The 27,721-nt window shown below is 33.0% G+C and overlaps 3 protein-coding genes across 7 annotated transcripts; 2 read left to right on the forward strand and 1 right to left on the reverse strand.

Annotated features, from left to right (window-relative positions):
* The first annotated feature begins 830 nt into the window (after positions 1-830).
* Positions 831-2,262, forward strand: LOC7490956 (glyoxylase I 4). Its single transcript, XM_024591482.2, has 3 exons — positions 831-1,084; positions 1,241-1,346; positions 1,716-2,262. The coding sequence occupies exons 1-3, from the start codon at positions 930-932 to the stop codon at positions 1,971-1,973; spliced, it is 519 nt and encodes a 172-aa protein (XP_024447250.2). The 5' UTR covers positions 831-929; the 3' UTR covers positions 1,974-2,262.
* Positions 2,263-8,268: 6,006 nt separating this feature from the next.
* Positions 8,269-11,599, forward strand: LOC7478116 (peptide deformylase 1A, chloroplastic/mitochondrial). Its single transcript, XM_002298071.4, has 4 exons — positions 8,269-8,719; positions 9,205-9,294; positions 9,402-9,469; positions 11,045-11,599. Exons 1-4 carry the CDS (start codon positions 8,318-8,320, stop codon positions 11,283-11,285), a joined length of 801 nt encoding a protein of 266 aa, XP_002298107.4. The 5' UTR covers positions 8,269-8,317; the 3' UTR covers positions 11,286-11,599.
* Positions 11,600-21,903: 10,304 nt separating this feature from the next.
* Positions 21,904-27,302, reverse strand: LOC7478117 (probable polygalacturonase At1g80170). 5 transcript variants are annotated; one of them, XM_024601684.2, is made up of 9 exons: positions 27,116-27,301; positions 25,832-25,963; positions 25,557-25,727; positions 25,452-25,472; positions 25,096-25,303; positions 23,253-23,334; positions 23,060-23,168; positions 22,809-22,925; positions 21,904-22,498 (listed from the first exon to the last, which is right to left on the reverse strand). In XM_024601684.2, the coding sequence occupies exons 1-9, from the start codon at positions 27,152-27,154 to the stop codon at positions 22,220-22,222; spliced, it is 1,158 nt and encodes a 385-aa protein (XP_024457452.2). In that variant the 5' UTR covers positions 27,155-27,301; the 3' UTR covers positions 21,904-22,219. The 5 variants fall into 5 exon arrangements, with proteins under 5 accessions (XP_024457452.2, XP_024457441.2, XP_024457434.2 ...); XM_024601673.2 differs by having other exon boundaries at positions 23,253-23,331; positions 26,923-27,301; XM_024601666.2 differs by having other exon boundaries at positions 26,923-27,300.
* Between the last annotated feature and the right edge of the window lie 419 nt (positions 27,303-27,721).

The following is a 27,721-nucleotide window of genomic DNA, read 5'->3' on the forward strand; positions in this document are numbered from 1 at the left end:
GTAGAGAAAGATAAATATAACGAGGAGACAGAAAGTTTATATGGAGATTTTCTTATTATTTTCTATGAATTATATATTTGATTTTCTCTTCTCTTCGTATGCATATCCTTTTTTTTTTAAATGTGAGTCAATTAAAATAAATAATAGGATGTTACGCAATATATAATAAAAAAAAATGAATTCATATTTTTTTTAATTAACAATTAACAACAACAATAATAAGTCTTTTCTTCCGACATTAATTTGATATAAAAAACCATCCTGAAGTTTTATAGTATTGGAGGAGTAACTAGCAAGACTTTATTAATTATTTTTTAAACTTAATTAGAAAAAAAAAGACAAATACAAGAAGATAAAAAATAAAACTTATGGTTCATCAAAAATAATAATAATAATTGGAAACATTCATTATTGCCAAGGAAAAAGATAAATATGATGACAAACAACTTCCGTCCAGTCAATCACTGATTTTCCGGGAAAACTCTCCGGTCTCAAATTTGTTTCCATAAGGAAAATAGCCAACCCATCATGGTTGGTGTGTTAATTAATCCAAATTCCACGTCATTGAAAATGCCTACAGCACAAAGACAGCTATTAAAGCCGTGGAGTTTTTGAGAATGGAGGCGGTGCTCATGCTATCCAACCCGAAAAGAAAATTAAAATGGGCAAGGCTACGTGTACGTGACCCGATTGAGTAGAAGCCTACTCAGCATGTGGACTCTGACCTGTCGGAATCATCCAAATCCAACAAGTGTTATCACATGACACGTGGCGTACGTGAAGAGATCATCACCACCCTTGTTCTTTTCTTCTATAAGTAAAACCCACAGATTCTATCCGTCTGCATAATCGTAGTTGCCGTGACCATTTCGACTTCTTCGCCTCATAATCATTCGCCTTTTGTTTTTGGTTCTTGGATTTCTTTGAGAATGAAGGACCACATGGGAAACTCACTCCATCTCAAGTCTTTGAACCACATCTCACTTTTGTGTAGATCAGTTGTGGAATCCATTGATTTCTACCAGGATGTTCTTGGTTTTGTGCCAATAAGGAGGCCGGGATCTTTCAACTTTGATGGGGCATGGTACGTAAATTGCCTTACACCCCCCGGCCCTTGCAACCCGACACTGTAAAGATCTCAAGAAATTGACTTTATAGCAAAAAAGAAAACATCACAACTTTCTTCATAAAGGGATTTCGTTTTTTGATCTTTCATCATTCTGTTTGATTGTTCATGCAGGCTATTTGGTTTTGGAATTGGAATTCATTTATTGCAATCAGAAAACCCAGAAAAGATGCCAAAGAAAAGTGAAATTAATCCCAAGGACAATCATATCTCGTTTCAGGTAATTTATTAAGAATCAAAATGTCAATCTTGTTAAGCTACACGAGATCCTTAATTATGTTTATTTATTATGTAAATTGGTCATTTGTTTTTTCTGGTTTCCGGTGTTAACTTAGGGCGAGGCCTTGAGTGGATTCAGGTGGATAGTTAGTCAGACTTTGTCGTAGGGTAGTAGTATCTAAGCTTGTTTGCTGCTGATGGCAGATGACTGTCAAGAATCTAACAACTCGAGTCTTGGAATCTTTGTTGATTTATACAGAGTGATTCCACCATCTAATTAACAAGTTGTTAAAAGCTAATAGGTTCTTGTTATGTGAAAAAGAAGGAATATGCATGCTAAATGTAACGCGTCAACTTCTGTCATATACAGTGTGAGAGCATGGGAGCAGTGGAGAAGAAGCTGAAAGAACTGGGAATTCAGCATGTGCGAGCATTAGTGGAGGAAGGTGGGATTCAGGTTGAACAGTTGTTCTTTCATGACCCTGATGGATTCATGATTGAGATTTGCAACTGCGATAATCTCCCAGTGATCCCTCTGGCGGGCGAAGTCGCACGATCATGCTCTTGCTTGAACCTTCAAACGATGCAGCAGGAGAGGCCAATGCTCCAGCAGGGGAGAGCAATTTAGGTGCAATATGGTCGATGAAATTCTATGAATCTTGTTGGTATATGAAGCCAGTGGTCCAGCAGGGGAGAACACAACTTGGTTGGTGCAATATGGTCAATGGAATTATATGCAGCTTCTGGGTCTCTGGTCTCTGCTAAGTGCATTTTTTATATTCCTTTTCGTTGGTTGGTTCTTGTACTGTTAATAAAAACAAAGCAAATGAGATCCTATGTGGAGATGATCATCTTGTTTCATTCTATTTATTTATTTGATGAGAAGGAATCTATTGAAAGTTTTCTATTTTGTGGAATTTTTCTTCCTTGTCCCAGTAAATAAAAATAAATAAATAAATCAATGCTTTTGGATTGGTTTAGAAGACATCAGGGCACAAGGTGAAGAGCTTGTTTGGCAGAGCTTGTTTCGTATTCTGTCGGTGGTTATTTTTTAAGATGATTTTTATTTAAAAATATATTGATTTTTAAAATTCATTTTAAATGACAGCACATTCACAAAAACAGACTAGAAATATAACTTTGTCAACATCGGCTCCTCCTGAAAGTTGGAAGCCCACTCTGCTGCATGGAACCATATAGGCCGAGAATTTTTTTTTTTTTTAAACAGTGTTGGAAAACATGACTGAAATACATATTGTTTTGATATGTTAATATATAAAAATAATTTTTTAAAAATAAAAAATTATTATTTTTATATATTTTCGAGTAAAAAATACTTTGAACTACAACTGCTATTATATTTCTAAACAAATACTATTTTGAGTAAACAAATACTTTGAACCGTATTTAATGTTTTTCCATATTGACCATGATTTTTGCTGCTCATCCGCGTCCGTTTGGGAATGCGGTGCAAACCGCGTTCCCAAAAATTTTTAATTTTTTTTTTGTAAAAAATTAATTTTTTTTTGGTATGTTTTGGATCGTTTCGACGTACTGATCTCAAAAATAATTTTTAAAAAATGAAAAAAATATCATTTTAATACATTTCGACACGAAAAATTATTTGAAAAGCAACAACAACCACACTTCAAACACCCGAAGAGGATGTAGTAGCATCACTCTTTTTGTCCAATATAAACCGACTCCATCCAAATCAATATTATTTCTAGGCCGGGCATGTCACGCTGAGTCTTACTCAATGTTATTGGACCAAGTCCATCTAGTTGTAAGTCGATCTATTTATGTCGATCGAGGACACATATCCGGTATTGGAGCGTGGTCTCACCCATCTCGTTGTATGAAATCTGGAAAAAAAAATTATGACTAAAAATTGTCTTGAATCTATCCTATTTTACAAGCTTTATTATGACTAAAATCAAGGCTGATCAAGGTTTCGTACCAAAATATTAAAACATGGGATAGTAAAATAAAACTATGATATATATAAGGGAATCAATTCAATTTAATAATTTAAATTAACAAAGCTAACAGCCAGAATTTCTTTTTTAGAAGCTAATCCTTATTTATACTAGATATAATCATAGTTCATAAGTCTTAGCAAAGAAGAAGCTTAATGCTCAATTGAGCAATTATTTATTATTCATATACAAGCTTGCTCTCTAAAACATGCCTACATATGAGATCATTATAGAGAGGAAACAAGTTACTACAAATAAAACAACACGAGATCATCATACATAACCATTACAGTATTACGTGCTCAAGGATTCCGATGGCGAACTAGAGACCTCTTGCCACCATTTGCTCGTAATTCTCAATGGATTCAAGCCTCTGGATCGTAAGTTGTTGCCTGAATTTCTTGATGAATGCCTCAGCGCTTGCATCTACGTCTTGATATGGTTTACTTGCTAGCTTATTGTTTGTTGCTTTATTCTCCACAGCATGAGACCTCACAGCTTCTCTATCCTGTTTGCAAGTATGAAAATCATTATTTCTTGCTTCGAAAGTTGTCGAGCCCTGGTGTTGAGGAGGTATGGATCTGTTGTTCTTCATCGTGGCTTTTCTTCTGTTTTCTTTTTCTTCTTTCTTTTGAAAATCACTATCTTTTATTTCTGTCATATGGGTGTGTGTGTGTGTGTGTATATAGGAGAAGTGTAGAAACTAGAAAGGGTGCAGTTGTTAAAAAAAGAAAAGAAGAAAAATCCATAAGCCGATCGAAGTAAGAAACTTCGTGAGGGTAAAAAGTGAATATTCTTTTTGTGCGGTGGCTTCTTATACTGCTTTCATACTTTCTATTGATTTTAATGATAATAAATGGATAATTTTTTCTTTGAAAAAATCATAATAACCTTGCCTCAGTTAATCCAAAATAGTGTGATAGAATGTAACCGGGATAATAAAAGATTAGCCGACCCAGGTTAATCTGCAAACCTTATCATTTAAATTACAAAATTAAGATAATTCAATAGAAAAGAAACTGAAAAAAACCACAATTTTTTTTTTAAAAAAACTAATGCCTATTGGTGGAATAAAGAAAATACACAAAAAAAAATGTTGACCCGCGTTAATTTTTCAGACCTGTTATCCAGGTTACTAGACTAGAAGCAGCATACATAAAAAACCGTGAAGCTCAATCCCTAGCAAATCAAATGTTGACTCGCGTTAATTTTTCAGACCCATGACCCAGGTTATTAGACTGGAAGTAGCATATATGAAAAACCATGAAGGATGAAATTGAGAAAAAAAAAACAATTACATAAAATAATCTAAAATAAAAAATAAGAATTAAAAGAATCATGGTAAAAAAAAAATAGAGGGCGATTATAAATTTTTGATTGGAGGGCTGAATTGAAAGAAAAATAACTTTAACAAAAGAACAAAAAAATCACAAGAATGAGGATAAAATTGAAAAAAAAATACACTATAAACTTAGATCGAAAAATAAAATTAAAAACTAATAAAACTTTTACAAAAGAACATAAGAAAATATTAGAATTCAAAAGGATAAGGTTCAATTTGGAAAAAAAGCAATATATGGACAAATTAAAAATAAATAATTTTTTTACAAAAGAGTCAAAAACAAAAATTAAAAATCAAAAGAATAAAGACCGAAGTTGAAATATTAACAATAAAAAAGATAAACCTGTAATTTTAAGGGGAGGTAAGAGAAAAGAAAAGAAAAAGTCAATTAATGACAAATTACCACACTTTCACTGACACGCGTCACACTGTGAAGAAGAGGATTCGAGAACACTACACAGTGGAAGTGAATTTTATGCCAAATAGAGGCACTGATCGCGTTCAAAGTGCATTGACAACCTTCAATTTAATTAATAATTAATCATTGTTAAAAGAATAAAATTCTCTTTATGAACATGATAATCACAAAAAAGTCCATAAACACACCAAAAGAAAGAAACTTGTAAACATGATTTAATTTTTTTTTACTTCAAAACCCTAATCAACCCATCTCACTTCAAAATAGATCCTTTTCTGTTTATTTTTGCGTTTCAAAAGTATTTTTAAATAAAAATTTAAAATTTTTATGTTTTTTTTTTGTTTCAAATTAATATTTTTTTGGTGTTTTTATATCATTTTGATTTGCTGATATCAAAAATAATTTTTAAAAATTAAAAAAATATATTATTTTAATATATTTATGAATAAAAAACACTTTTAAAAACAATTACAACCACATTCCAAAATAAACTCAATCGATTCGCTTCTCGAATCTCGAATCATGTCAGAATGCTATCGTTTAATTTCTCATCTCATCACTCATGAGTGATGATTAAATTAATTTTTCCGACATGGCCTTGTATCCTGAACGAACTTTAAATACCCTAATAAACATACATTATGCTGTTTAGACTAAGCAAAATGAAGAGTTCCCAAATTAGCCTAAAAGGATTCTGCCCCATATATTGAATTTTACCCACATGCATGTGTTTTCAAAGAAAAGGTACGGCTTAAGACTAGGGCCGGGGCCGAAAGTTAGCAGTTAGCACAAGAGACGCCTCTGTTGCCGAGACTACGGGCCATTACACCTTTCACTACACGGATACTGATGCATCCTCAGTTTATAAAAGTACCTCGAATTGCATATTGTACTATATTAAGATTTGAAGATGGAATATGTAATAATTCTCGAAAAGAAAATGAAGAATGATTAAATAGAAGCATGGATGGCATTGGCATCTATCAACTTGCTTCTTTTTTTTCTTTTTCTAAAAAATTAATTTTTAATGTTTTTTTTATCGTTTTGATGATAAAAATAAATTTTTAAATATAAAAAAATATTATTTTAATATATTTTTAAATTAATTTGAAAAACAAAAAACATTGTAAATCTAAATGGCCAACTGTTGTTTGTTAGGTACATTACATTGTATGTATATATTTTCAAATATTATTTTAATATATTTTTAAATAAAAAATAATTTTAAAAACAATAACTAATATATATCAAACGTGCCATTACTGTTATAAAATACTATAAATCATATTATGGGACTCACCTAATAGCTTAAGTTTTTGGGTTGAGATGGTTCTTTGACATCGTATCAAAGCTTTGTTGACTAAGTGGTCACGAGTTTGAATCTCACAATCCTTATATATATGATAAAAATTAAGCACAAGGTAGTGTGGTTCTATATAAGTTTCAAGTTCAAAAGCCTTTCACTTGAGGGGGTGTGTTATAAAATAATATAAATCATATCCTGAAACCTCATCTAATAACTTAAGTTTTTAGGCTGAGATGATTATTTGACAATTATTATCACAAAAAAAAAAAGATTCCAAATAGTGAAGAATCCATCATCAACAAAAGATATTCATATCCATGGGCTTCGCCAATTTGGAGGAAAAAAAGAGAGAGAAAAGAATGTATTTTAGAAACAAAATAATATCTCAATTTTTTAAGAACCTGGATTCATGACTATATATATATATATATATATATATATATATATTAAATCCTTCATTATTGAGCATAGTATTAAGTAAGAATGTATATTGAAGATTGTTTTCAATTAACAAGTTATTGACATGGAAAAAAGCTCCAATATAACTAGTAAAGAAAATAAAAACTTAAAAACCTATCAAGAAACAATCAGTAAACATTTATTAATCAAGAAACAAACACACAAGTTTAGTTTATTAATCTTAAGTTATATTCCACGAGCAATAAATCAATTGAAAATCTTCCATAATTTATTATCATAATTTGCAACTTAGCTTTATAATTATTGACAAAACGAACTGAAATTCTAAAATAACAATCAAATCGTTATCATATTGTCCGCGTTGCCCACCAAAACTAATAAGATGGTGATTTTTAATGATTAAATCAGTAAACATATAAATAAAAAGAATAATTTGGAATTTATTAATTAAAAATAAACATGTTTAGAATTTTAAAATCAACCCTGACAAAAGAAATATTTAGTTATAAATGCGTAAGAGATTAAATATTTAAATCTCCTCTGTTAAGCTTCTACCTCTCTTAATTCTCAAATGAGTTCTTTTTCCCTGAAAACTCCTTTATTTATAATGGTTTTATTCAAAGAACTACCAATGAAACATGGATAAATAATAGAAAAAAGTGTAAGATTCAACTCTTATCAACTAAGAAAAATTAAAATTTCTTGTTCAAATACAATACTTCTCCATAAAACTAGTTTTTCAAATTTATATTGAATTTTTAAGTTTTTTAAATTTATACCGAGTTTAAAAAATATATTTTAGAGGTTTTTCATAGTTTTTTCTTACAAGTTTTTTTACTATTTTCTAAATTAAGAAAAAATATGAAAAATAAAATCTTTCATTTTATATACAAGAACGTTTTAGCAATGTAAATGATTAAATTGTTTTTTTTTTCACATTTTTAAATCTAGTTAGTTTCGTAAATTTAATATAAATTTTTTTAAGTTAATCATTATATTTTTTAATTTTGAAGGAAATAAAATTAGTATTATAAAATTAAATTATCACGAATACAAAATATTAAAATGAATATTATAAATTCTGGTTTTGATTTATGTAAAAGGATAGCTGTAATGTTGATGTATTTTTAAATCTTTTTGATGAAAAGACTTGTCTTTTTTTTTTTTTTTTTCTAATAAATGAATACGTTTTCCAATCTTCTATATAAAAAAAGAAATGAAAAGAAGAAGAAAAAAGGATCACAGCCAAATGTGAAAAAGAGGCAAGTTAGTGAGTTGGGCCGGCTATTAGTGATTGGTAATCTTATAATTTTGAGGTGGTCTCGTCTAATAACTTTTTTCTTTTATGGGCTATTCCTAGGGCCTAATTAAAGCCCATCCAGCATGCTCAGATCATAAGGCTAGCCCAATGGATTTTCAGCCCAACTCGTCCCCCTCCCCTCTAAAACCCCCTCTCATGAGTCTCATCTTGCTCGCAGTCGGAGTTCAACATTCATCATCATATCATATGGAGTCTCTCCACCGATGCTCTCTCCGTCTCCTCCCGATTTCACTCGCTGAAAAATGCTTTAAACCCACCACCCTCCCAACGATATTTCGTTTTACCCGAATGCTCGTTCCAAAACCCGAGTTCATGAACCCAAACCCCCACTTCACTACCCGGAAATCTCTCTCTTCCTCTCACACAGCCAAAGCGGGCTGGCTTCTGGGTATGGGAGAAAAGAAGAAAACCAGCTTACCTGATATAGTTAAAGCGGGTGACCCGGTTCTGCACGAGCCCGCCCGGGAAGTTGACCCGAAGGAAATTGGATCGGAGAGGATACAGAAGATAATTGATGATATGGTTAAGGTTATGAGAATGGCTCCTGGTGTTGGTCTTGCTGCTCCTCAGATTGGAATCCCCTTAAGGGCTGGTTTTTCTGTTTCCCTCTGTTTATTTTTTTTAAGAAAGTTTGGTGATTGTTAATGCTGTTTAGCTTACATGGACCTGAGGGTATACAAAATTGTGAAAATGTAGGGAATGTGGGGGTCCGTCTTTACCTGTTAAAGATTTGCTTAGTACAACTTTGAATATGCAAGTTGGTGATGGTGATAGACTGAAGTAGAATTAAGTAGATTACAGCTTTGGGTTTTGTAGATTTCGAGTGATGAAAAGTTCTCAAGTGTCAGCGTTTAAGTTTTTAGTCTGCATTGAAATCAAAGGAATAGGAAAAAAACATTGACAGGTGATTGAGAATCCAAGACACCATTTTCCCACTGCCACGACATTTATTGTTAGCAAACCATTTGATGTGCTATATATCCAAAGGGTTTCAGCTCTTGCAAATGCCTTGCAATCCCAACACAAGAAATCTACTCCATGTAACAAAAGTTTCACCATTTTCATTTCTGCAGATCATAGTTTTGGAAGATACAGCAGAATATATTGGTTATGCACCCAAGAATGAGATTAAAGCACAAGACAGGCGCCCTTTTGATCTCTTGGTACGTTTGTTTGTTTGGTTATGGAGAACATTCCAATAAATATATAGATTTTCAGCATCCAAGAATTTTCACTTTACTTTTACAATTTATTAGCTAATTTGGGGCAGGTGATCGTGAACCCAAAGCTTAAGAAGAAGAGCAATAGGACCGCATTCTTTTTTGAGGGGTGTCTGAGGTAAGATGGAAGATCCATGATGAAATTTGGTTTCCTGCTGCGTAGTTCGTTTTTCACTTTTGACCTTTTACTTATGTTCCAAATAAAATGCTACATTATAACTAAATGTTCTACCATGGTACCTATTCTTATGTGCACAACACAAAGTAAATAATATGCACATGCACCTTTCGTTGTCTGAAGTTCATTAAAAAATTATGGAAAATATTTTCCAGAAGCTGACATTTCATCCCTTGTTAACAAGCAAAGAAATTGGTCCTACCTTCTCCGCTTCCTCAGTTCCCCTACTGCTTGAGTATATTGCTAGGAAATTCACTTAACTATCTTCATATAATCATGCATGGGGATGGCTTTTTACCCTCAATTTTCTATATTAAATGGTGGATTTTAAGACCCATGGAGTGTGAACCTGAAAGAACCATGGCAATTCTGTTAATACTCATGCACACACACTCATTTTAGGCTCCTAGTTTTGTTTGTGTGCTGAAATCAGATCATTCGGATATGTATCTGTGACACACTCTGATACACACAAAGTTGAAAGCTCATTCTTTACAAAGCTATATATTTTGTAAGTGCTTAAGTTCGTGCTTTTCTTTTCCCTTTCCTTTCTGTTTCCATGCATTTATATCTTGACAAATATTACAGAAGTTGAGGCTCACTGTATAATCAGGCTGCTCAAGTTAGTTTCAAGATGTAGAACACAATATGCCAGCTTAGGCACCATAAAAATTTCTAGAGAACGAGATGAATTAGCAAGATTGAAGAGAAACGAGAGAAGGGGTCTTTGCTTGGTTCTGCCATAAAACTAGAAGTCTTAGGCTTTCAATCTTAAGGGTGCAGGTTCAGGTCCCGAGAGCAGTCACTCATGCAAAATGATGGAGTGTAGGACTGCCACCAAATTCACCTCTTATGCTTCCACTCTAATGGTATCAAAACTAAGTTATGGAGATATGCATAAGAGGTGGGCACCTCTAGTGTTATCCATGCTATATTTATGAATTTTGAAGCACTTGCTCACTTACAAATGTACCCTTCTTTTAATAAAGAAAAGAGGAGGTTTAAATGTTAGAAGGCAGATGTAATGTTCTTCTCGTTGGAAGATTTCATCCTGCTGAAGTTGATCTTGTACATTTAAATAAGAAATGTTCATGAGCCTTGATATGAGAGGTCTCCCCAAGTTGATTTCTGTTTGCTAGCATTTTGGTGAATAGATGGATCAAATTTGTTCCCCCAGTTACAATGCCACGATATTTTGCATTTTGCAAACCAGTAAACACTTCTAATATATTGCCAATGAGCTGCTACCAAAATATGGTCTATAGATGCTTATGTAACAGGTAGAATAATTATCGATTAAAGGTGCACTTATTTCAATACCACTGGTTTTTTTTTCCACCAAGATACCATCCAGGTGTTATTGGTTTCCATGAGCAGATAAAAAAACTGTTAATTTCTCTATTTTAGATGTTTCATTGACAGAGAAAGATAATTGTATGGATAGCGAAAAGTTTTAAATTGATGAGCAATGTACGTAATCTTTATTTTCTTTCTTTTCTTATGGTATTTTTGCAGTGTTGATGGGTTCAGAGCAATTGTGGAGAGACATCTTGATGTTGAGGTTATAGGTTTGAGTCGCGATGGCCAGCCTATCAAAGTGGATGCCTCTGGTTGGCAGGCTCGTATCCTACAGCACGAGTGTGATCATTTGGAAGGAACTCTTTATGTTGACAAGATGGTCCCAAGAACATTCAGAACTGTGGAAAATTTGGACTTGCCTCTTGCTGAGGGTTGCCCAGAGCCTGGTTCTCGCTAGCTGGTGCTAGAGGTTAACTTTTAGTCTAAAATCCAATTTATGGGACATGGTGAAATCAATTAACTGATGCTTCCTGATCAATTTGATTATGTAGTAATCATAGCTTTAAATTCTCTTTTTTGTCTTTTGTTCTTCTGGAAGAACTCCACAGAAAAATATGATTATTCGTTCTTCCAGCATGTTCCACATGGTTTCTGCTGTTCAACGTTGAATGTTGTTTCAGCTGAAAGTAAATGGATTTTTTTTTCTTGCTGTAAACTGTTCATGGCTGCAAATTGAGATTCTGGAGTGTCCAGATGTTGGCACTACTGATAGCTTAAACTTGCATGATGTATTTTAGCATGTTCCCTCTTTATAGCAGTGACACAAATGCTATCATTTGCAACACCAAAGACTCAAAGAAACCATCACATAAATAAAAAAAACTTGGGAAGAATATCATAATGAAATTTTGATTCCGTATTTTATCGATGTATTCTATCATTCTCTTGATGACATGCAGTAATCTGTTCTGGCTTTCTTGCAGAAATCTGTAGTACACTGACTTGTTTCTAGCAAATAGGCAATGATACTGGTTAATCAACAATTTTGTTAATGCTTAGGAATCGATGCGGCACTGGTCTAAAATATTATCATAGGATTTTTTTTCCCCATGATTCATTACATTTATGCAGCCTGTCACATGAATTGTCAAATTAGCTTGTTTGCACAACAAATAGAAAACAAAATACAGGTAGCGAAAGCTGATTTTTTCTGTGAAATTGCGAACTACTTTTCATTCTCAGGTACTTGAAGCCACCTTGTCTTCGTAGCTCTATTATTGATTTACAGAAAATGTATCTCATGATGAATTTTATGTACCGATAGAAGAATGACTACAAAGAACGTATTTACAAGGTTCGAGAAAATGCAGAATACAGTCATTTCACTTGTTAATTTGACTTTCAAGGTGGCGGCATGGCCACTCATAAGCCTTCTATTTATTAAAGCAGAGATTAAACATAGCTCTAGACCCAGTTATTTGTTGTAGTATTGTTACTATATATATATATATATATATATATATATATATATATATATATATATATATTATTTTAGGGTCTACCATACAAATTTCATTGGAGTTAGGTTAGATGTATCAATCCACATATACATATAATATACTTGTACATATTGATTATTGAAATAGAATACATATCAACAATACACGATTATAGGTCATGATAATTTCTTCCATTTCTCTTCCTTGTTCTTGTTGTATTATGGTACTAGAGCCTCCTGAATGACTTCACTCATGCTACTTCAGAAAATCAATCTCTTTCACAAGCAACAAAACCTACCTTGATGACGCTACCCTCTTGCAACCCTAATGGTGTTGACTCCATGCCAACAACTCATGACAACTGCAACCGGTAACATGCTAACCACCATCTCTCTCAAACTTACAAATAATAATTATATCTCTATAAAAGAATAGATTAGAATTTTTTATATATATAGATTATGACTTATTTAAATTCATAGATGGTATCCACTCGTGTCTTGCCAAAATCATCATTACTAATAACACTATAGAAGTCAATCAGCCTAGCATATACTAGTGCATGGAACAAGATCAACTACTCATGAACAAACTGATTGCCTTCCTCTTCACTAAGGTATTGTCTCTAATCATTCGTTGGACTAGATCCATGTCATTTAAACCATTCTAGCATCGACACTAACCACTCCTTCCATAATACCCGGTAAATCTATACACTTAACCTTGATTGAAGTATGTTATAAACTTGGTGAAAACATCACAACCTACTTACAACATGGAAAGAATTATAGTGATGAATTCACAACTATTGGTAAACCTTTTGGTCCTTCAAGTTTTAATCTTTACTTGTTCAAAAGAAATTGTGAAAAGTTTAAAGATCTTAAAACAACTTTTATGATATGCATTAGAATCAATATCTTTTATTTTACTACACTTTTTATTACTAAGTCATGAATTTATCAACAAAAATAGTTTTCAACACCTATCTATTAAGCAAGACAACGATAATTTTTGCTACCCGACATCGCGAAAACCATTAAAAATAATAAAAAAATAAATAAATATCTGACATCTTATTCTTAGAGAAGAAATGTCTCGTTTAAAAAATCACCATCTAATATTATGGTCACTGAGAACCTTAATCGATTAACATAAATTCTATGGTACGAGACCAAGAACGCTAAAAGAAAGATATTATCACCTCTAAAACATTCTACCCAAGGTAAGCTATATTGCTTGTTTTGTTTTAAATTGCTAAGAGTCTATTGTGTTATGCTATTGATGGTCTGCCTATAATATTCTTGACTCTAGCGTTAATGAATATTCAACTACAAACACTTCTAACTCTGGTGTTGGCAAGTATTACATGAAGAAAATATAGGATATTTATGACTTTGATGTTAGTGAATATTGGAGTTCAAAATTATTTCTAATTCTGGTGCTAATATTCTGAACTCTTAGTTAATAAATACTAAGACTATTTTTAATTTTGGTATTAATGAATACGAATATTTTTTATTTTGATGCTTTTAATTGAAAATTTTGATATTTTTTCTTAAAAATTCGCGAACCGTGTTTTTTTTTTTTTATTGTTCAAGAATATGGCTCGTTATGAGTCTGGGTAACAAACATTTTGTTTTTAAAGGCTGATGGTTTTATTATTTTAAAAATTTGGATATATCAACCCAACATGCCTTTTAATTTTGGTCAAGTCCTAATAAACTTTGTAAACTTGTTATAAAGTCCAAATATACATGCAAAATATTTTTGTATATTTTTTTTGTAATAAAATGCTAAAACAAAAAGGAAAGTATAAAATATTAAAACAAGCCTTTTTTCTTCGTGGAAATGCTGAAGAAACAAGGAGGGATAAAAATATACAAAAATAAAAAAACATATCTTTTTTAAAAAAACTTGGCCATTATGCAAAATTTTACTATGAAAGCTTTATATATATGTTCTTATTTTTTTTTTTATGTATAAACAAAGTCTAAGCTTAGAGCCTAAAAAGTGAAAGTTTAAAATGCAACGTAAAACAAAATCAGCTTAAAATTTAGCAAACACAGCCCATAAAACACAAAAGACCCCAGTCCACATATAAATTTAATCCAAATGACCCACTCAAGCCCAAAACTAATTAAGACAAAACCTAGAAATGACAAAGCCTCACACACATATGCCTAACTTATCTTGTGAAACCTTGAAAATTTATAATTTAAATATGTGAATATACAAACTCCCATATAAACATAAGATTGAAAGTTGTAAGATCTCGATGAGTGATGGAAACCGAGATAAGAAATAATAGATAAATAATGATATATAATAGAGGGGATGACCTCCATAAAATGAATTTTGGTTTAAAATTCATAACGACAGAGAAACTGGTAACACATTTTGATGGCTAAAATAATGAGGAAAATGATAAAATGTTCTTAAGGAATAAGTGAGTTAATAAAGAATAAATTATAATAAAAGATAGTACAATGAAAATGGCAGGACTGAAGGTGCAAGCACAGATTAAAAATCAGTGACGTTACTTTGAAACGAAAATAAGCTCGATAAATAAATAAAGGTGAAAATTTTAAAATGAATATATTCCAAAATAATAAAATGACCTTAAAGGGTTAGAAGGATAATTGATATGATTTTATGTGAAGATTGAACAAGAAAATTTGGATTGTTGATGAAAAGTCATGAACTGACCAATTTTACGTTAGAAAGCAAAGCTCTCAATCCAATCATCGGATCGGGATGCAATTTTACATGAAGTCTATTGATATGTTTTCTTACCTTAGTTAAACATCTTATCTCAATCAGAGTTCAATAAGGACTAGCAATTTAAGCAGAAACAAACCGGATAGTTTACGTGAAAAATAAAATAAAATACATGAAAGCATAAATGAGAGACAAAATTATAATTAATGGAAAGTATTGCTTTAAAACAGAAAAGAGGCCAACCAGTCAAAAAAAAGAAGAAGAGAGAGACAATAGAGAAAATTCAGCTAGAGAGAGAAGTGCAGACTTTGAAGGAGCCAACCCAAAGAAGGCAATAATGCTCCGGTAGCCATATCTCTTGCAGCCACTGTTGGATTGTGCTTATTTTAGGATATATTGTTCTTATCACACACCTCTAATAACTGACCGGAGGGATTGGAAAGAACACAATTTGTTTGACAGAAATCGTCATCGGAAAGTTCTTAGAAAATAAAAGGAAATACACCTGCAGGGCAGTTTTGGTCGCATGTCGATTCCTCTCTCTTCCACCGTTGGATCATGTCTAGTTTAGGATATGTGGTGCGTCTAGATGTTTCTTTCATTCTGGACGGTGAAGATTGGAAACACACTCTTTAGCAAGGTGTTGTTCATGTTGAACAGTAGCTCGTCAATTTTCAGGTTAGCTTAGGTTTAATTCGATCTAGGAAGATTTAACCGTTGGATCATTCCAATTATATGATATATTGTGCATGAATATAAGATCTGTATGCTGACCGTTGGGTTAAAAAAAAAACCTAAGGTGGATGGCAATCTACTAGTAGTTTTGAACATAACTACTTGATGAGCTATTGTTCAACATGAACGACACCTTGCTGGAGTGTGTGTTTCCGATCTCTACCGTTCAGAATGAAGGAAACATATAGGTGCACCATATAATAAAAAATAGACATGATCCAGCGGTGGAAAAGAGAGGAATTGGCTAGCGACCAAAACTGCCCTGCAGGTGTATTTCCTTTTATTTTCTAAGAACTTTCCGATGACGATTTCTGTCAAACAAATTGTGTTCTTTCCAATCCCTCCGGTCAGTTATTAGAGGTGTGTGATAAGAACAATATATCCTAAAATAAGCACAATCCAACAGTGGCTGCAAGAGATATGGCTACCGGAGCATTATTGCCTTCTTTGGGTTGGCTCCTTCAAAGTCTGCACTTCTCTCTCTAGCTGAATTTTCTCTATTGTCTCTCTCTTCTTCTTTTTTTTGACTGGTTGGCCTCTTTTCTGTTTTAAAGCCATACTTTCCATTAATTATAATTTTGTCTCTCATTTATGCTTTTATGTATTTTATTTTATTTTTCACGTAAAATATTTGGTTTGTTTCTACTTAAATCGCTAGTCCTTACCAAACTCCGATTGAGATGAGATCTTTAACTAAGGTAGGAAAACATATCAATAGACTTGATGAAAAATTTCATCTCGATCCGATGATTGGATTAAGAGCTCTGCTTTCTAACGTAAAATTTGTTAGTTCATGACTTTTCGTCAACAATCCAAATTTTCTTGTTCAATCTTCACATAAAAGCATATCAATTATCTTTATAAACCTTTAAGTTCATTTTATTATTTTGGAATATATTCATTTTAAAATTTCCACCTTTATTTATTTATCGGTCTTATTACCGTTTCAAAGTAACGTCACTGATTTTTAATCGGTGCTTACACCTTCAGTCCTACCCTTTTCATTACACTATCCTTTATTATAATTTATTCTTTATTACCTCACTTATTCCTTAAAAACATTTTATCATTATTTTATCCATCAAAACACATTACCAGTTTCTCTATCATTATGAATTCTAAACCAAAATTGATTTTATGGAGGTCATCCCCTCTATTATATATCATTATTTATCTATTATTTCTTATCTTAGTTTCCATCACTCATCAAGATCTTATTACTTTCAGTCTTATGTTTACATGAGAGTTTACACATCCATGTATTTCAATTATAAATTTCCAGGATTTCATATTCTCCCATCCTTCAAGAAATTTCGTCCTCAAAATTTATGATTTTTACTTATACTTGCGAATATTATTGGGTACTTATTTCTCTTTTTCAATTCTTCTTTCCCGGTCTCTTTTCAATTGCGGATGTTTCCATAAAACAATTTTTTTATACGCTTCGATCTAAAAGTCCAATTGGTTCAAACCTCAGTAACATGTCAATTAGCCTTCTTGAATCACTATGGGCGGTCGGGGCAGGACTTGAAGAGGATTCAGTTCTCCTTTCTGTAGCATGGATACAAGGAACGCGTCTTGGATTCTATATAAAAGTATAAGCAATACAATTCAATAAGCTATCAACCCAACTCTTGTGTTGGTCTCGGGGAAACCATTTCACCTTATTTTCCCACTGTTGAAGCATGTCATGCTGACTAAACACACTTTTATTTTTGTTCGTCACTTTATTTCTCATGGATACATAATATTCTTATATTTACTTCTCAGATTTATAACATAACTACACCTCAAACATCATATTTATCTTATCCAATGATTATTCTTGTTAGTCACATTGTCAATGACATCTCCTTCCCAAACAAAAATATAAGTAACATATCAATTATCTTAAATATTGTCCACCCAACTAGTGAAGTATCGTGCCAGCCACTCGAGTCATCTACCATCCAGATGACCTAGTCTCAATTTCATAACCTTAGCTTGTCATTTGGTATTGTGGCTAACTAATATATTGAATACTTTCAGGATCCATCATTTAAGTCCATTACGATTAACATGTTAATTCATGTCATTATCGTAGTTCCCAATTACATTTGCATATAACCATTGTTGTTGTCAATTTTTTTTCCTTATCCCAATTTCAAGTTGCACTCGTTACAATTTAACAGCTATGATTTATCTCAACTATATAGTGTTTCAATATATAAACCATTATGATTCCTATAATTTCAAACTTAACTACTTGTTCATACAATCTTATTTTCACATCCTAATCTTATTTAAAGCCCACCAAGTAACACCCTGTATCTATAATTACTCAACTCATGTGCACAGACACTCGTAATATTAATTATCAACTCATGAATCAATGTTCATTTACATCTCGTCGTCAGCGCGTATTAGTTCCCTTCATTCCCTAAATTTGTCTTTTTTTCTAGTATCCTTATTAACTATGTATTTCTATAATCACATGTATGTACATTGCACACTCGTGACCTCCTCGCCTACTCTTACATGTAGCTTGTCAAATTATTTATTTATTTATTATCTAGTATGATGGTAACTCAGTGTTTTACCTTTAGCCCATAACATTCCACAACATGTATTATATTCATGTTCATGTGTTAACCATTTACTCATTCATGTCTACAAAGATAACAACATTTACGATTCTTAATCCATTCCTGATTTTGGGGTAGATTCTCATAAAATAATTTAATAATGTTTTTCATAACTAATTTCCAAGCGTTTACCTCACATCTTCGATGCCAATATTAAACTTGTATTGTCCATTTTGTTATGTACCAAGCTAGTATTCATTTGCATGTCAAGATAAAGTGTTGCCAATTGGGGCAAGAGCCTAATATGCAGGGTCCCACCACTGACTTAATATAATTATTGCTTAAGGCATTAATCATAAAACAGTCTCACTTCTATCTGTATGCTATATCACAAGTTTGAATTGATTTAGCACTTACATCAACACTTGCTTATGCCTAAACAATAATTATATTCACTCTAGTATTAATTCATAAATGGTTTCATCCCATTCATTTATATTTCGTCAAGACAGTAAACATTGTTGTTACATTATCATTTTATTAATATTTTAAATATATTCTGTTCATGAATCCTTGACTATCATCTAACATATATCAAACAATGGTTCCACATTTATTATTTGTTATTGATCCCACAATCACGAGGTAAGAACTCATTTTTTTAGTTACCGACTCATTTATTATTCTTAGTTACCACCAGGGATTCAATTTTTATCAACAATACAACCAACATCACATATCTTCCTCTTAGTATCCACACCCCTCTCACCTTTCTCTCATCGTATTGCCACTCACTTACTCATGTTTTTTTTGTCCTTATCTACCACTTTAAGTTTAAATTTTCTTATTGATCCTAGACTCACTACAACATCATCTTTTTTTCTTTCCACATCTCCTCTAAATGTACAAAATGAACATCATATAATCTTATGACTTAATCCTACTCGTCATTCTAAAGCACTATTAACATCTTTTCTGACTCTATCTCTAAACCATTATCTTTTACTAAGACTAAGGCCCGTTTGTTTGTTGTAAAGTAATTTTTTTTTTTTTGAAAAGTGGTTTCCTTGAAAAGTGAATTCCTGGAAAGTGAATTATTTTCCGATGTTTGGTAGTGTCATGGAAAATAAGTTGAAAAATATTTTCTAGTGTTTGGTTATGTTATGAAAAATGAGCTGGAAAATAGTTTATAAATGTTTTATTTTTTTTCAAGTTTATTAAAATAACAAGGTACAAATCTTACAAATTAAAAAGTTGAACGAGAATGAAATTGAAAAAAAATCTAATTTCATAAATTATCTCAAATAAAATAAATAATGATCAAAATAATGAAGATCAAATATAAAAAATAAAAAAAATTGAAAGATGATGAAATTAAAATAACAATAATTATAATTTCATAAATTATTTCAAATAAAATAAGTAACAATCAAAAGAATGAGGACCAAATTTGATAAATAAAAAATTTCAATTAAAAAATGATAAGAGAAAAGCAAAAAACAATCATAAAAATGAGGATCAAAGTTAATATAAAAATCAAATTAAATCAACTTTTAAGGGATGAAATTTAAAAAAAAAAGATTCAAACAAAATATATATCAATCAAAAGTTTGAGGATCAAATTTGATATAATCAGTAAATAATATGATATTTCTAATTTTTTCACAACTTCTGGAAAGTGTTTTCCGTCCAAAATAAAAGGAAAATACTTATTTGAAAATCAAGCTAAATTTTCCTTTGACTGGAAAGTGTTTTCCGTTGATAAACTTTTCTAATGGCAAACAAACACAGGAAAGTTTGGAAAATGATTTACAGGAAACCACTTTCCGGGCAAATAAACACCCCCTAAATGATATCCTAAACGACAATCAACTATGAATATTAAAATGTATGCTTTGACTTCTAATGATACTTGGTTCTTGGTACCATAAGATCCTACTATGAATATGGTAGGTTGTGAGTGGGTATACAAGATTTAACGTAGGACATACAAAACTCTTAAGCACGGCAAAACATATTTAGTGGACAAAGGTTATTATTAATAATAAAAAAGGTTGATTTTCAGTAGATATTTAGTCTAGTGGTGAAGCCTTGTACTATTAGGACAATGCTTAGTGTTAGTGTTACTCATGGCTAGTCGGTACATCAACTTGATGTCCAAAATGCTTTCATTAATAGGTTTATTGATGCAAATGTGTTTATAGCTTAGCCCTTGACTTTTTTGATCCTCAGTTGCCACACCATGTTTACAAACTTAGTCGTTCTCTTTATTATATCTGAAAAACACCCCATACATGGTTTGATCGGCTTAGTCAGTAATTGGTCTCCTTTGGATTTCATAGCTCTTAAGTTAATACTTATTCATTCTTCGTTTTATTAAGGCTATGGTATTTCTTTTGGTTTATGTTGATGGTGTTTTACTAACTAGTGGCATTTTGGTCTTTCTAAAGCATTTTATTACACGTTTAAGTACTAAATTTACCATTATGATCTTGGCCTTTTTAATTATTTTCTTGGAATTGAGGTTTCTTCCACTTAAACGATCTTGTCTTTCAAAACAATAATATAATGATGATCTTTTAATAAAGCTAGTATGTTTGAGTGTATGTCAATCATAGTTTTAAAACCCGGCCCGGCCCGGCAAGTCAACCCAGGACCCGGCCGACCCGAGGCTGGAACCGGGCCGGGTTGAAGAAAAAATAGGAAAAGTCATGACCCGGTGTGACCCAGCCGACCCGACGGGTTGACCCGACAAAACCCGGTCAAAAACCCGGTTGCAACCCGTTGACTTTTGTTTTTTTTTTTTTTACTAAAATGACGCTGTTTTGAATTTTTTTTAAAATAGGGATTGATCCAGCCGACCCGGTGACCCGGTCAAAACCCGGAACTCGGGCCTTTGACCGGGCCGGGTTTAAAAATTATGATGCCAATTACTACTCCTATTGTCGTTGGTTCTTCTTTGTCCAAATCAACTAGCATTCCTTTTTCGAATCCTACACAATTTAGATGATTAGAGGTGCTCTTCAACACCTAATATTCACTTGACCTAATATATGCGTTGCAATTAACAAGGTATGTTAGTCTATTCATTCTCTCATGGATATTCAATGGTTGGTACTTCATTATTTAGATTGTTGATAGTATTAATGGCCAAAAGTCCACTAGTTATTATGCTATTCAACTCGGCATAACTTGATCTCTTTGATATCTAGCAAACAACGCATTGTTACTCACTCTTATACAAATGTCAAATATAAAGCTATTGTTAATTCTACTATCGAATTCAAAATGATCAAATCATTACTTCATGAACTTATTTGTCTGCTAATTCAGTGTTACATGCTCACTTGAAACATGTGGTTGCTCAAAAGAAACTCTGAGTTCAATTTATTGCTTTTGATAATTGGATCAATGTGCTAAACAAACCTAACCTCTCTTATCATCTCCGTTTACGTTTCTATGATCCAAGTTAGATATGGTACCTATCCCATTCGTTGAATATAGTACCTATCCCATTCAACTTGCTGAGAAGTATTGAAGTAATATGATCAAACATAACTTTAGGCTCAACTAGATATAGTTATCTGTTGTATTATTAGTAATATAAAGCTCATTAAAGTTAGCCAGTGCTTGTTGAATCAATCCATGTGTATATGCAATACACCTGTACATATTGATTATTGAAATAGAATACACGACAACAACACACGATTATAGTTCACGGCAAATTTTCCCTTCTCACGAGCTGGTTCTCTACCCTTGTTCTATTACCATGTCTTAAACTTGTCACAGAGAATTGTGTCCTAAAAAACATGGACCATGATTCTCTTATGGTTTGGCTTTTTATACATCCATTTAAATTGTGCAGTTTGTTTTCAAAAAAACTGAAGGAGGTGGGATGGGACTTTCTCCTTGATGAAGCCTTCGCTGCATGAGAAGCAAGGAGAAGGGTGCACTAGACCCCGACTTGAGCCATAAGCTTGCCAACAAAAAGACCTTGTCGTTCCCCCTGTGAGTGACAGAAGTTGGACATCTTCCAAGTATAGTCCTTTACAGGGTAAGTCGTCGCTGCAAGCAAATTTTATAGCTTCCTCAGTTGCTGAAGTTCCTTTGATGCGCCTAAAGGATATATTCTCCACTTTAACAGCTGAAGTCTGCATTCCACGGCATTAATAAGTCCTATAATCTCTTCAATTCAAGAAATGCATTCAAATTATATACTAGCCAAAAAGAATCATGCTGCGGTAGCTATCCAACACAACTGTCTCAGTGGCAATTAACTAGGACGCATTCCTTAAGGCTACTGACTGGGAACATGTCACTGTAACCCTTATTGTTGAATGTTTGATCATCGTGTGATAAGTGTGTGGTGCTGGCCCAATCTATATGCATTTACAGGTTCAATATGATTCATAAAAAGTGTGGCCCATTGCTTATAAAATCTGATAAAGGTCAGTACCATACCTGATTTGCACATGGCACGTGTGCATCACAATAATACTGATCTATTATAATTGGATTTGATACGTTTTCCATGAATATGTTCTGGAATGTGATATTTGTGGCATTACCACCACCTCCCTGGTGAAGTTCAAAGAGGTCAGGATTCGATTAATTACAAATAATTCACTAGTTAAAACATCTGTCTATCTATTCAGAGATGCACGTAGAGATTTGTGTGTGCTCAAGTGTGTGGCAGAGAGATAGAACTTTACCTGCCATGTTTTTATCCGCACCCCGTTATCAGTGTTGGAAAGGAAAGCTCCATCAACCATTACATCCCGCACCAATGATGATGAGTTTGATTTCCCCAAGCTCCCAATGCTAATGAATACAAACAAGAAAAGGTTAAGAACTTAAGACGTTCATGATACTGCAGTGCTAGAGAGTGCTGGACTTTGTTATTACCTTATACCATGGCCTGGCCCACAGGCAATGTTTCTGATTTTGATTCGTGAAGAGTTGCTGACTATAGAGATGCAATCATCTCCTAGATGCAAAATTGGAACTCGTGATAAGATTTCCACTCAAAATACGCATAAAAAATGCAAGTGTGAAGCCTCAAGCTTTTTATAATTGTTAAGAATGAGAAAATATCAGAAACAGCATACCACAAGTTCACAAGCTTCATTTGAAAGACATGGAATTGGAAAAGGGATCATCATGTTCTGTTCCACCATATCAGTAACTAAAATAAAATAGATACACTTCTTTTCTTTTCTTTGTTTTTAAAAAATTTGAGCACCATTTATTTAAAGGAACCAAATATCAACGAATCAATATATCTATGGTCAAATCCAAGGTAAGTGACTTTTTGATACAATGGAAAGCTCTTATAGACCATTAACTGAATTTGAAGTTCACTGTATGAAACTTGTGATTGATTGAATAGGGTGTATCATAAGAATATACATATGATGCTCTATTTAAATTTGCACATAATGAAGTGATGTTTTGATGGCAAGCTCCGATCCAGGCTAACACATCAGTATAAAAGACTGCAACTGATATTGACCACCTATATCTTGTGTTCATCGATAGTTTTCTTGGGAAATTCATTAAAAAATCAGGTTTAGGCCTCCATAACCCAATAGCCTACATCTCCCAAATCAATCCTCTGCACAAACAATATCATTCTGGTCCTTTATCTCACGATTTTTTTTGTGAACCTCGGGAAAAGAAAAAAAAATTCATCCCTAAAATCCCAACTTAAGATGATGTAATCTAGCTAACCATCTTTTTCTGAGTTAGAAAAGTTTAGCTTCAAGAAAATCCAATTCGAGATTCTTTCTCCAAACTATCTTCAATTAAACATACTGTGTTATACTTTAACGGGCAGCTTCTTATGGAGAAAATATAATGGATATATGGAACATTTTACTTCTGGTCTGAGCATGTAAGGTTTGGTCCTTTCTCGGTGATGGCTAACTGCCTGTCTGCTATCACAGACAACTCACCTTTTAGTTCGTTTATTACCTTCACAGGCAGCAGGGTACTCCACTGCTAGGAACTGGGGTGCCAAGTCACCCCAGCAGCCCCTGGGTTGACAAGGGCCCACCTTGTCTTTTCAAAAAGTGGCCCCATGCATGGTAGCCCATGAGAATTAAAAATTCACAAGCTATTCAAGGGTAAAACTAGAACCCCAGAACCTTTTTGTATCATCATAAGCCAAGTCTTAACCACTTGTGCTCAGCCTAACCACAGAAATATCATGTACTTGTGCATTTAACGAGCTACAAGGAACATATCCATTAACAAGCTGATATTAATAAGGAGTAGAAAAAATATTACAACAGAGAGGTCATCACACATGTTGAAAAATTATTACAGCAGAGAGGTCATCACAAATGACAATCAAAGAATGAAACAGACAAATAGTGTTGCAGCAGGTATTTTTATTTCATTCTCAATCAAACCTGATTAAACTATTATCATTAGCCCAAATGAAAAGACACATGACTTCCAAGTGCAGCTATCAAAGCAACTAAAAGAATTGTTGAAATGAACTCAAATGAAATAAAAATATCTGTTCATAAATGAAGATTCCTGCATGGCATGTCATAAGCAAAATTATTAACATACTCTCTTTGTTTTGCAGTTGCAAATAACATTATCAAATTATACTTATAAAGAAATGTCTACATGCATCAAAAAGTTGCAAACTTATGAAGCAAACACATAAGGAAGAGAAAACACATTTACGTCATGATGCTAATAATAAAACTATGTGCCAGTTTCCAGAATTACCAACCTGTTCTAACAACACTATCCTTGATCTTTACTCCATGGGATGCACTGATGTGGATTCCATCAGTATTGGGGCTAACAGCAGGTGATGTCACTATAAGATTGAAAGTCATAACCCTGAGACAATTAGTGAATGCTACGTGCATCTTTTGACCACAGACCACCTTAAGATTCTCGACTTTCAAATCCTTGCACTTGTGGAAAGTAATGGCCTGCAGCACGATTGCTATACTAGATTAGAGTGTTTAAAACGTGAAAGGAAAACATTATTTTTGAGGAAAAAATAGGATGAAAGGTACAACAGCAAGAAGTAAATTAATGGAACTAACTGCATTGCTCAAAGAATAAAGCAGCACTAACCGTTGGAGCATTTCGGCATGGCTGTTGCAAACAATTGAAGCTATAGTTAAAAAAAATGCACAAAAAAAAATATGAGAAAGATTTAGCTATGAGTCATAGAAATACATTGGTTTTGTTGATCTTGCAAGACTGAGCCCACCATAACCATCCCCTACCATTGACAGTTCCTCCCCCTTCTACTGTAAGGTGCTTTACCCCATGGAAGTAGAGCCACTTGCGATGATTTAAACCTTTCCAAGCAGCAGGGTCTTCAGGAGCAACAATCGTACCAGAGATCTATTAAATCACAATTCCAATGCAGTAACTGATAGGGGAACAATATTCACATAGAAGGAACAAATGATGCAAATCACAACAAAACAGTTAGTTGTTATGCTTACATCAAGAGTGACCTTTGATTTACAAGGCCCTCCGAAATCAACCGGATGGACCAGAAAATTATAACCAGCTGGAATTACAATCCTTGTTCGACCCCGGAAAGAACAAGCCATCTCCCAAGCTTCTTTGAAAGCCTGTAAGCCAAGAAATAATACCACATCAAGAGAAGTTATACTTTACAATAACTTTGCACATGGTTAAAATACATAGTAAGACATAAAAAGTCCAAACAAACTCTTAAAAAGATCTGACATTTCTGCTTGAAAAGCAGATAATTGGCTGCTTGGTATTATGCAGTCTATTGCATCTCAATAGGCAGGTTCGAAACTCTTTACCAAGACTTGGTAAAGAAAACATGATGGCTGATCGTATAGCCAGGTAATGGAGGAAAACAAAGAGGAAATAAAAAATTGTTCAGTTTTCACAACAACAATTGTTTAACCATTAAAATTGAAATGACTGACTTTCATTTGTTATCGAAAATTTGCTGAGACCATTCACGTGCACAAAGACGAGAGCATCATTTTGATTTCTTACAACATTCATTTTCTTTGCATTCCAATAGAACAGAAAGAAATATATTAACCCAAACCCCACGTTGAAATCAAAATCTACAACCTGAAGCTCATAACAAGTTCAAGTTTTCCTCGAACAGAAAATTAGCTGTGCTCAAGAAATATGATGTTCTCTAGTTGCAATAGAAATTAAAGTTTTGTTGTCTAAACGAGCTCATACATTCCACCAAAAAGAAAAGAAATGGGAATCATTCAATTAGACATGGTACGCCCACACATAAAGTTACTCAAAATTGTCCAAAATATACACGATTTCTAATTTGCTCAGAATCTCAAAATCGAATACCCCATACAGAGCCATGAAGATTCTAAACAAAAATCATGCATTCTTATAAAACGGGCATCATCCAACATGTAACACCACATTGACATTGACAAAAACAACCTATCAAGTCGAATGATCAACACTCAAGTAGAGTAACCAAACCACGTCGCACAACAGAAGACACAGATCAAATAAAACATTAAAAAAATAGAAACGTAGTGTGTATAATGGAAACTGTATAATGATGACATGCCTGAGTATCATTACTAAGACCATCTCCTTTTGCACCAAAATCACCGACAACAAGGACCCTTTTGGAACTGGGTCGGATTCTTGCTGGCGCGGATTGCGGGAGCTGAAGGAGAGAGTCAAATCCTTGTACACATACAAAACATGCACATATAAGCACACGTATAGTGGTAGTGCCTTTTGGACAAGAACCAAACCTCAGGTTGTTCATGTTCTGTCAGAGAGAACATGGGCATCAGAAACCTGGCGCCGACAGTTTTATGAACAGCAGATAGATCTAGTGAATCTATCTAACATTCTAAATTGAAAGCCGCTGTCACGGGCTTATTCTTTTCTTGATGCTGTGACGTCGTTTGAGGTCTTCCCGTTGTCATTCTGTTAAGCATTGCCCAATGTCTGTGCTGTGTTTTATAATTTTATTATTGGTTTAAACAGTTCATCTTTTTTTAAAAAAAAAAAGTTAATATTACCTTATATCCAGATGAAATCGTCATCTCTTATGTTATTGAAATGTTTTTACTTTGGTTTTAATTCTTGTCTTCTGATGCTATATAAAAAAAAACTGTTATTTTTAAGTGGAATTTTAGCTCCCTAATTGGTTTATTCAAAGTTGTCAATATTGTTTCAGTAATCATTCGGGATTTTCAATTGGTATGAAAGGTTTTGATTTATTTTCATTGTTGTATGAAAATAAAATAAAATGATAATTAATTTAAGAAAGTTATATGAAAAAATTAAATAATAAAATATATATTTTTATTTTTATTGAATATTTATGAGCAATTGTTTTTTTATAAAAAAAA

Source organism: Populus trichocarpa, chromosome 1 (assembly GCF_000002775.5).
Source record: "Populus trichocarpa isolate Nisqually-1 chromosome 1, P.trichocarpa_v4.1, whole genome shotgun sequence".
In the NCBI taxonomy this organism is placed as follows: domain Eukaryota; kingdom Viridiplantae; phylum Streptophyta; class Magnoliopsida; order Malpighiales; family Salicaceae; genus Populus; species Populus trichocarpa.

Bases quoted from the DNA above. Each gene is read 5' to 3' on its own strand.
- LOC7490956 (XM_024591482.2), top strand. From the start codon at position 930: ATGAAGGACCACATGGGAAACTCACTCCATCTCAAGTCTTTGAACCAC. The intron at 1,085-1,240 runs GTACGTAAATTG...TTGTTCATGCAG, and splicing joins TTCAACTTTGATGGGGCATG to GCTATTTGGTTTTGGAATTG. The intron at 1,347-1,715 runs GTAATTTATTAA...TGTCATATACAG, and splicing joins ACAATCATATCTCGTTTCAG to TGTGAGAGCATGGGAGCAGT.
- LOC7478116 (XM_002298071.4), top strand. From the start codon at position 8,318: ATGGAGTCTCTCCACCGATGCTCTCTCCGTCTCCTCCCGATTTCACTC. The intron at 8,720-9,204 runs GCTGGTTTTTCT...TCATTTCTGCAG, and splicing joins AGATTGGAATCCCCTTAAGG to ATCATAGTTTTGGAAGATAC. The intron at 9,295-9,401 runs GTACGTTTGTTT...AATTTGGGGCAG, and splicing joins GGCGCCCTTTTGATCTCTTG to GTGATCGTGAACCCAAAGCT.
- LOC7478117 (XM_024601666.2), bottom strand. From the start codon at position 27,129: ATGAACAACCTGAGGTTTGGTTCTTGTCCAAAAGGCACTACCACTATA. The intron at 25,964-26,922 runs GCATGTCATCAT...CTTGGCTTACAG, and splicing joins GTCTTAGTAATGATACTCAG to GCTTTCAAAGAAGCTTGGGA. The intron at 22,499-22,808 runs GTATGGTACTGA...CGTGGAATGCAG, and splicing joins ACGTGCCATGTGCAAATCAG to ACTTCAGCTGTTAAAGTGGA.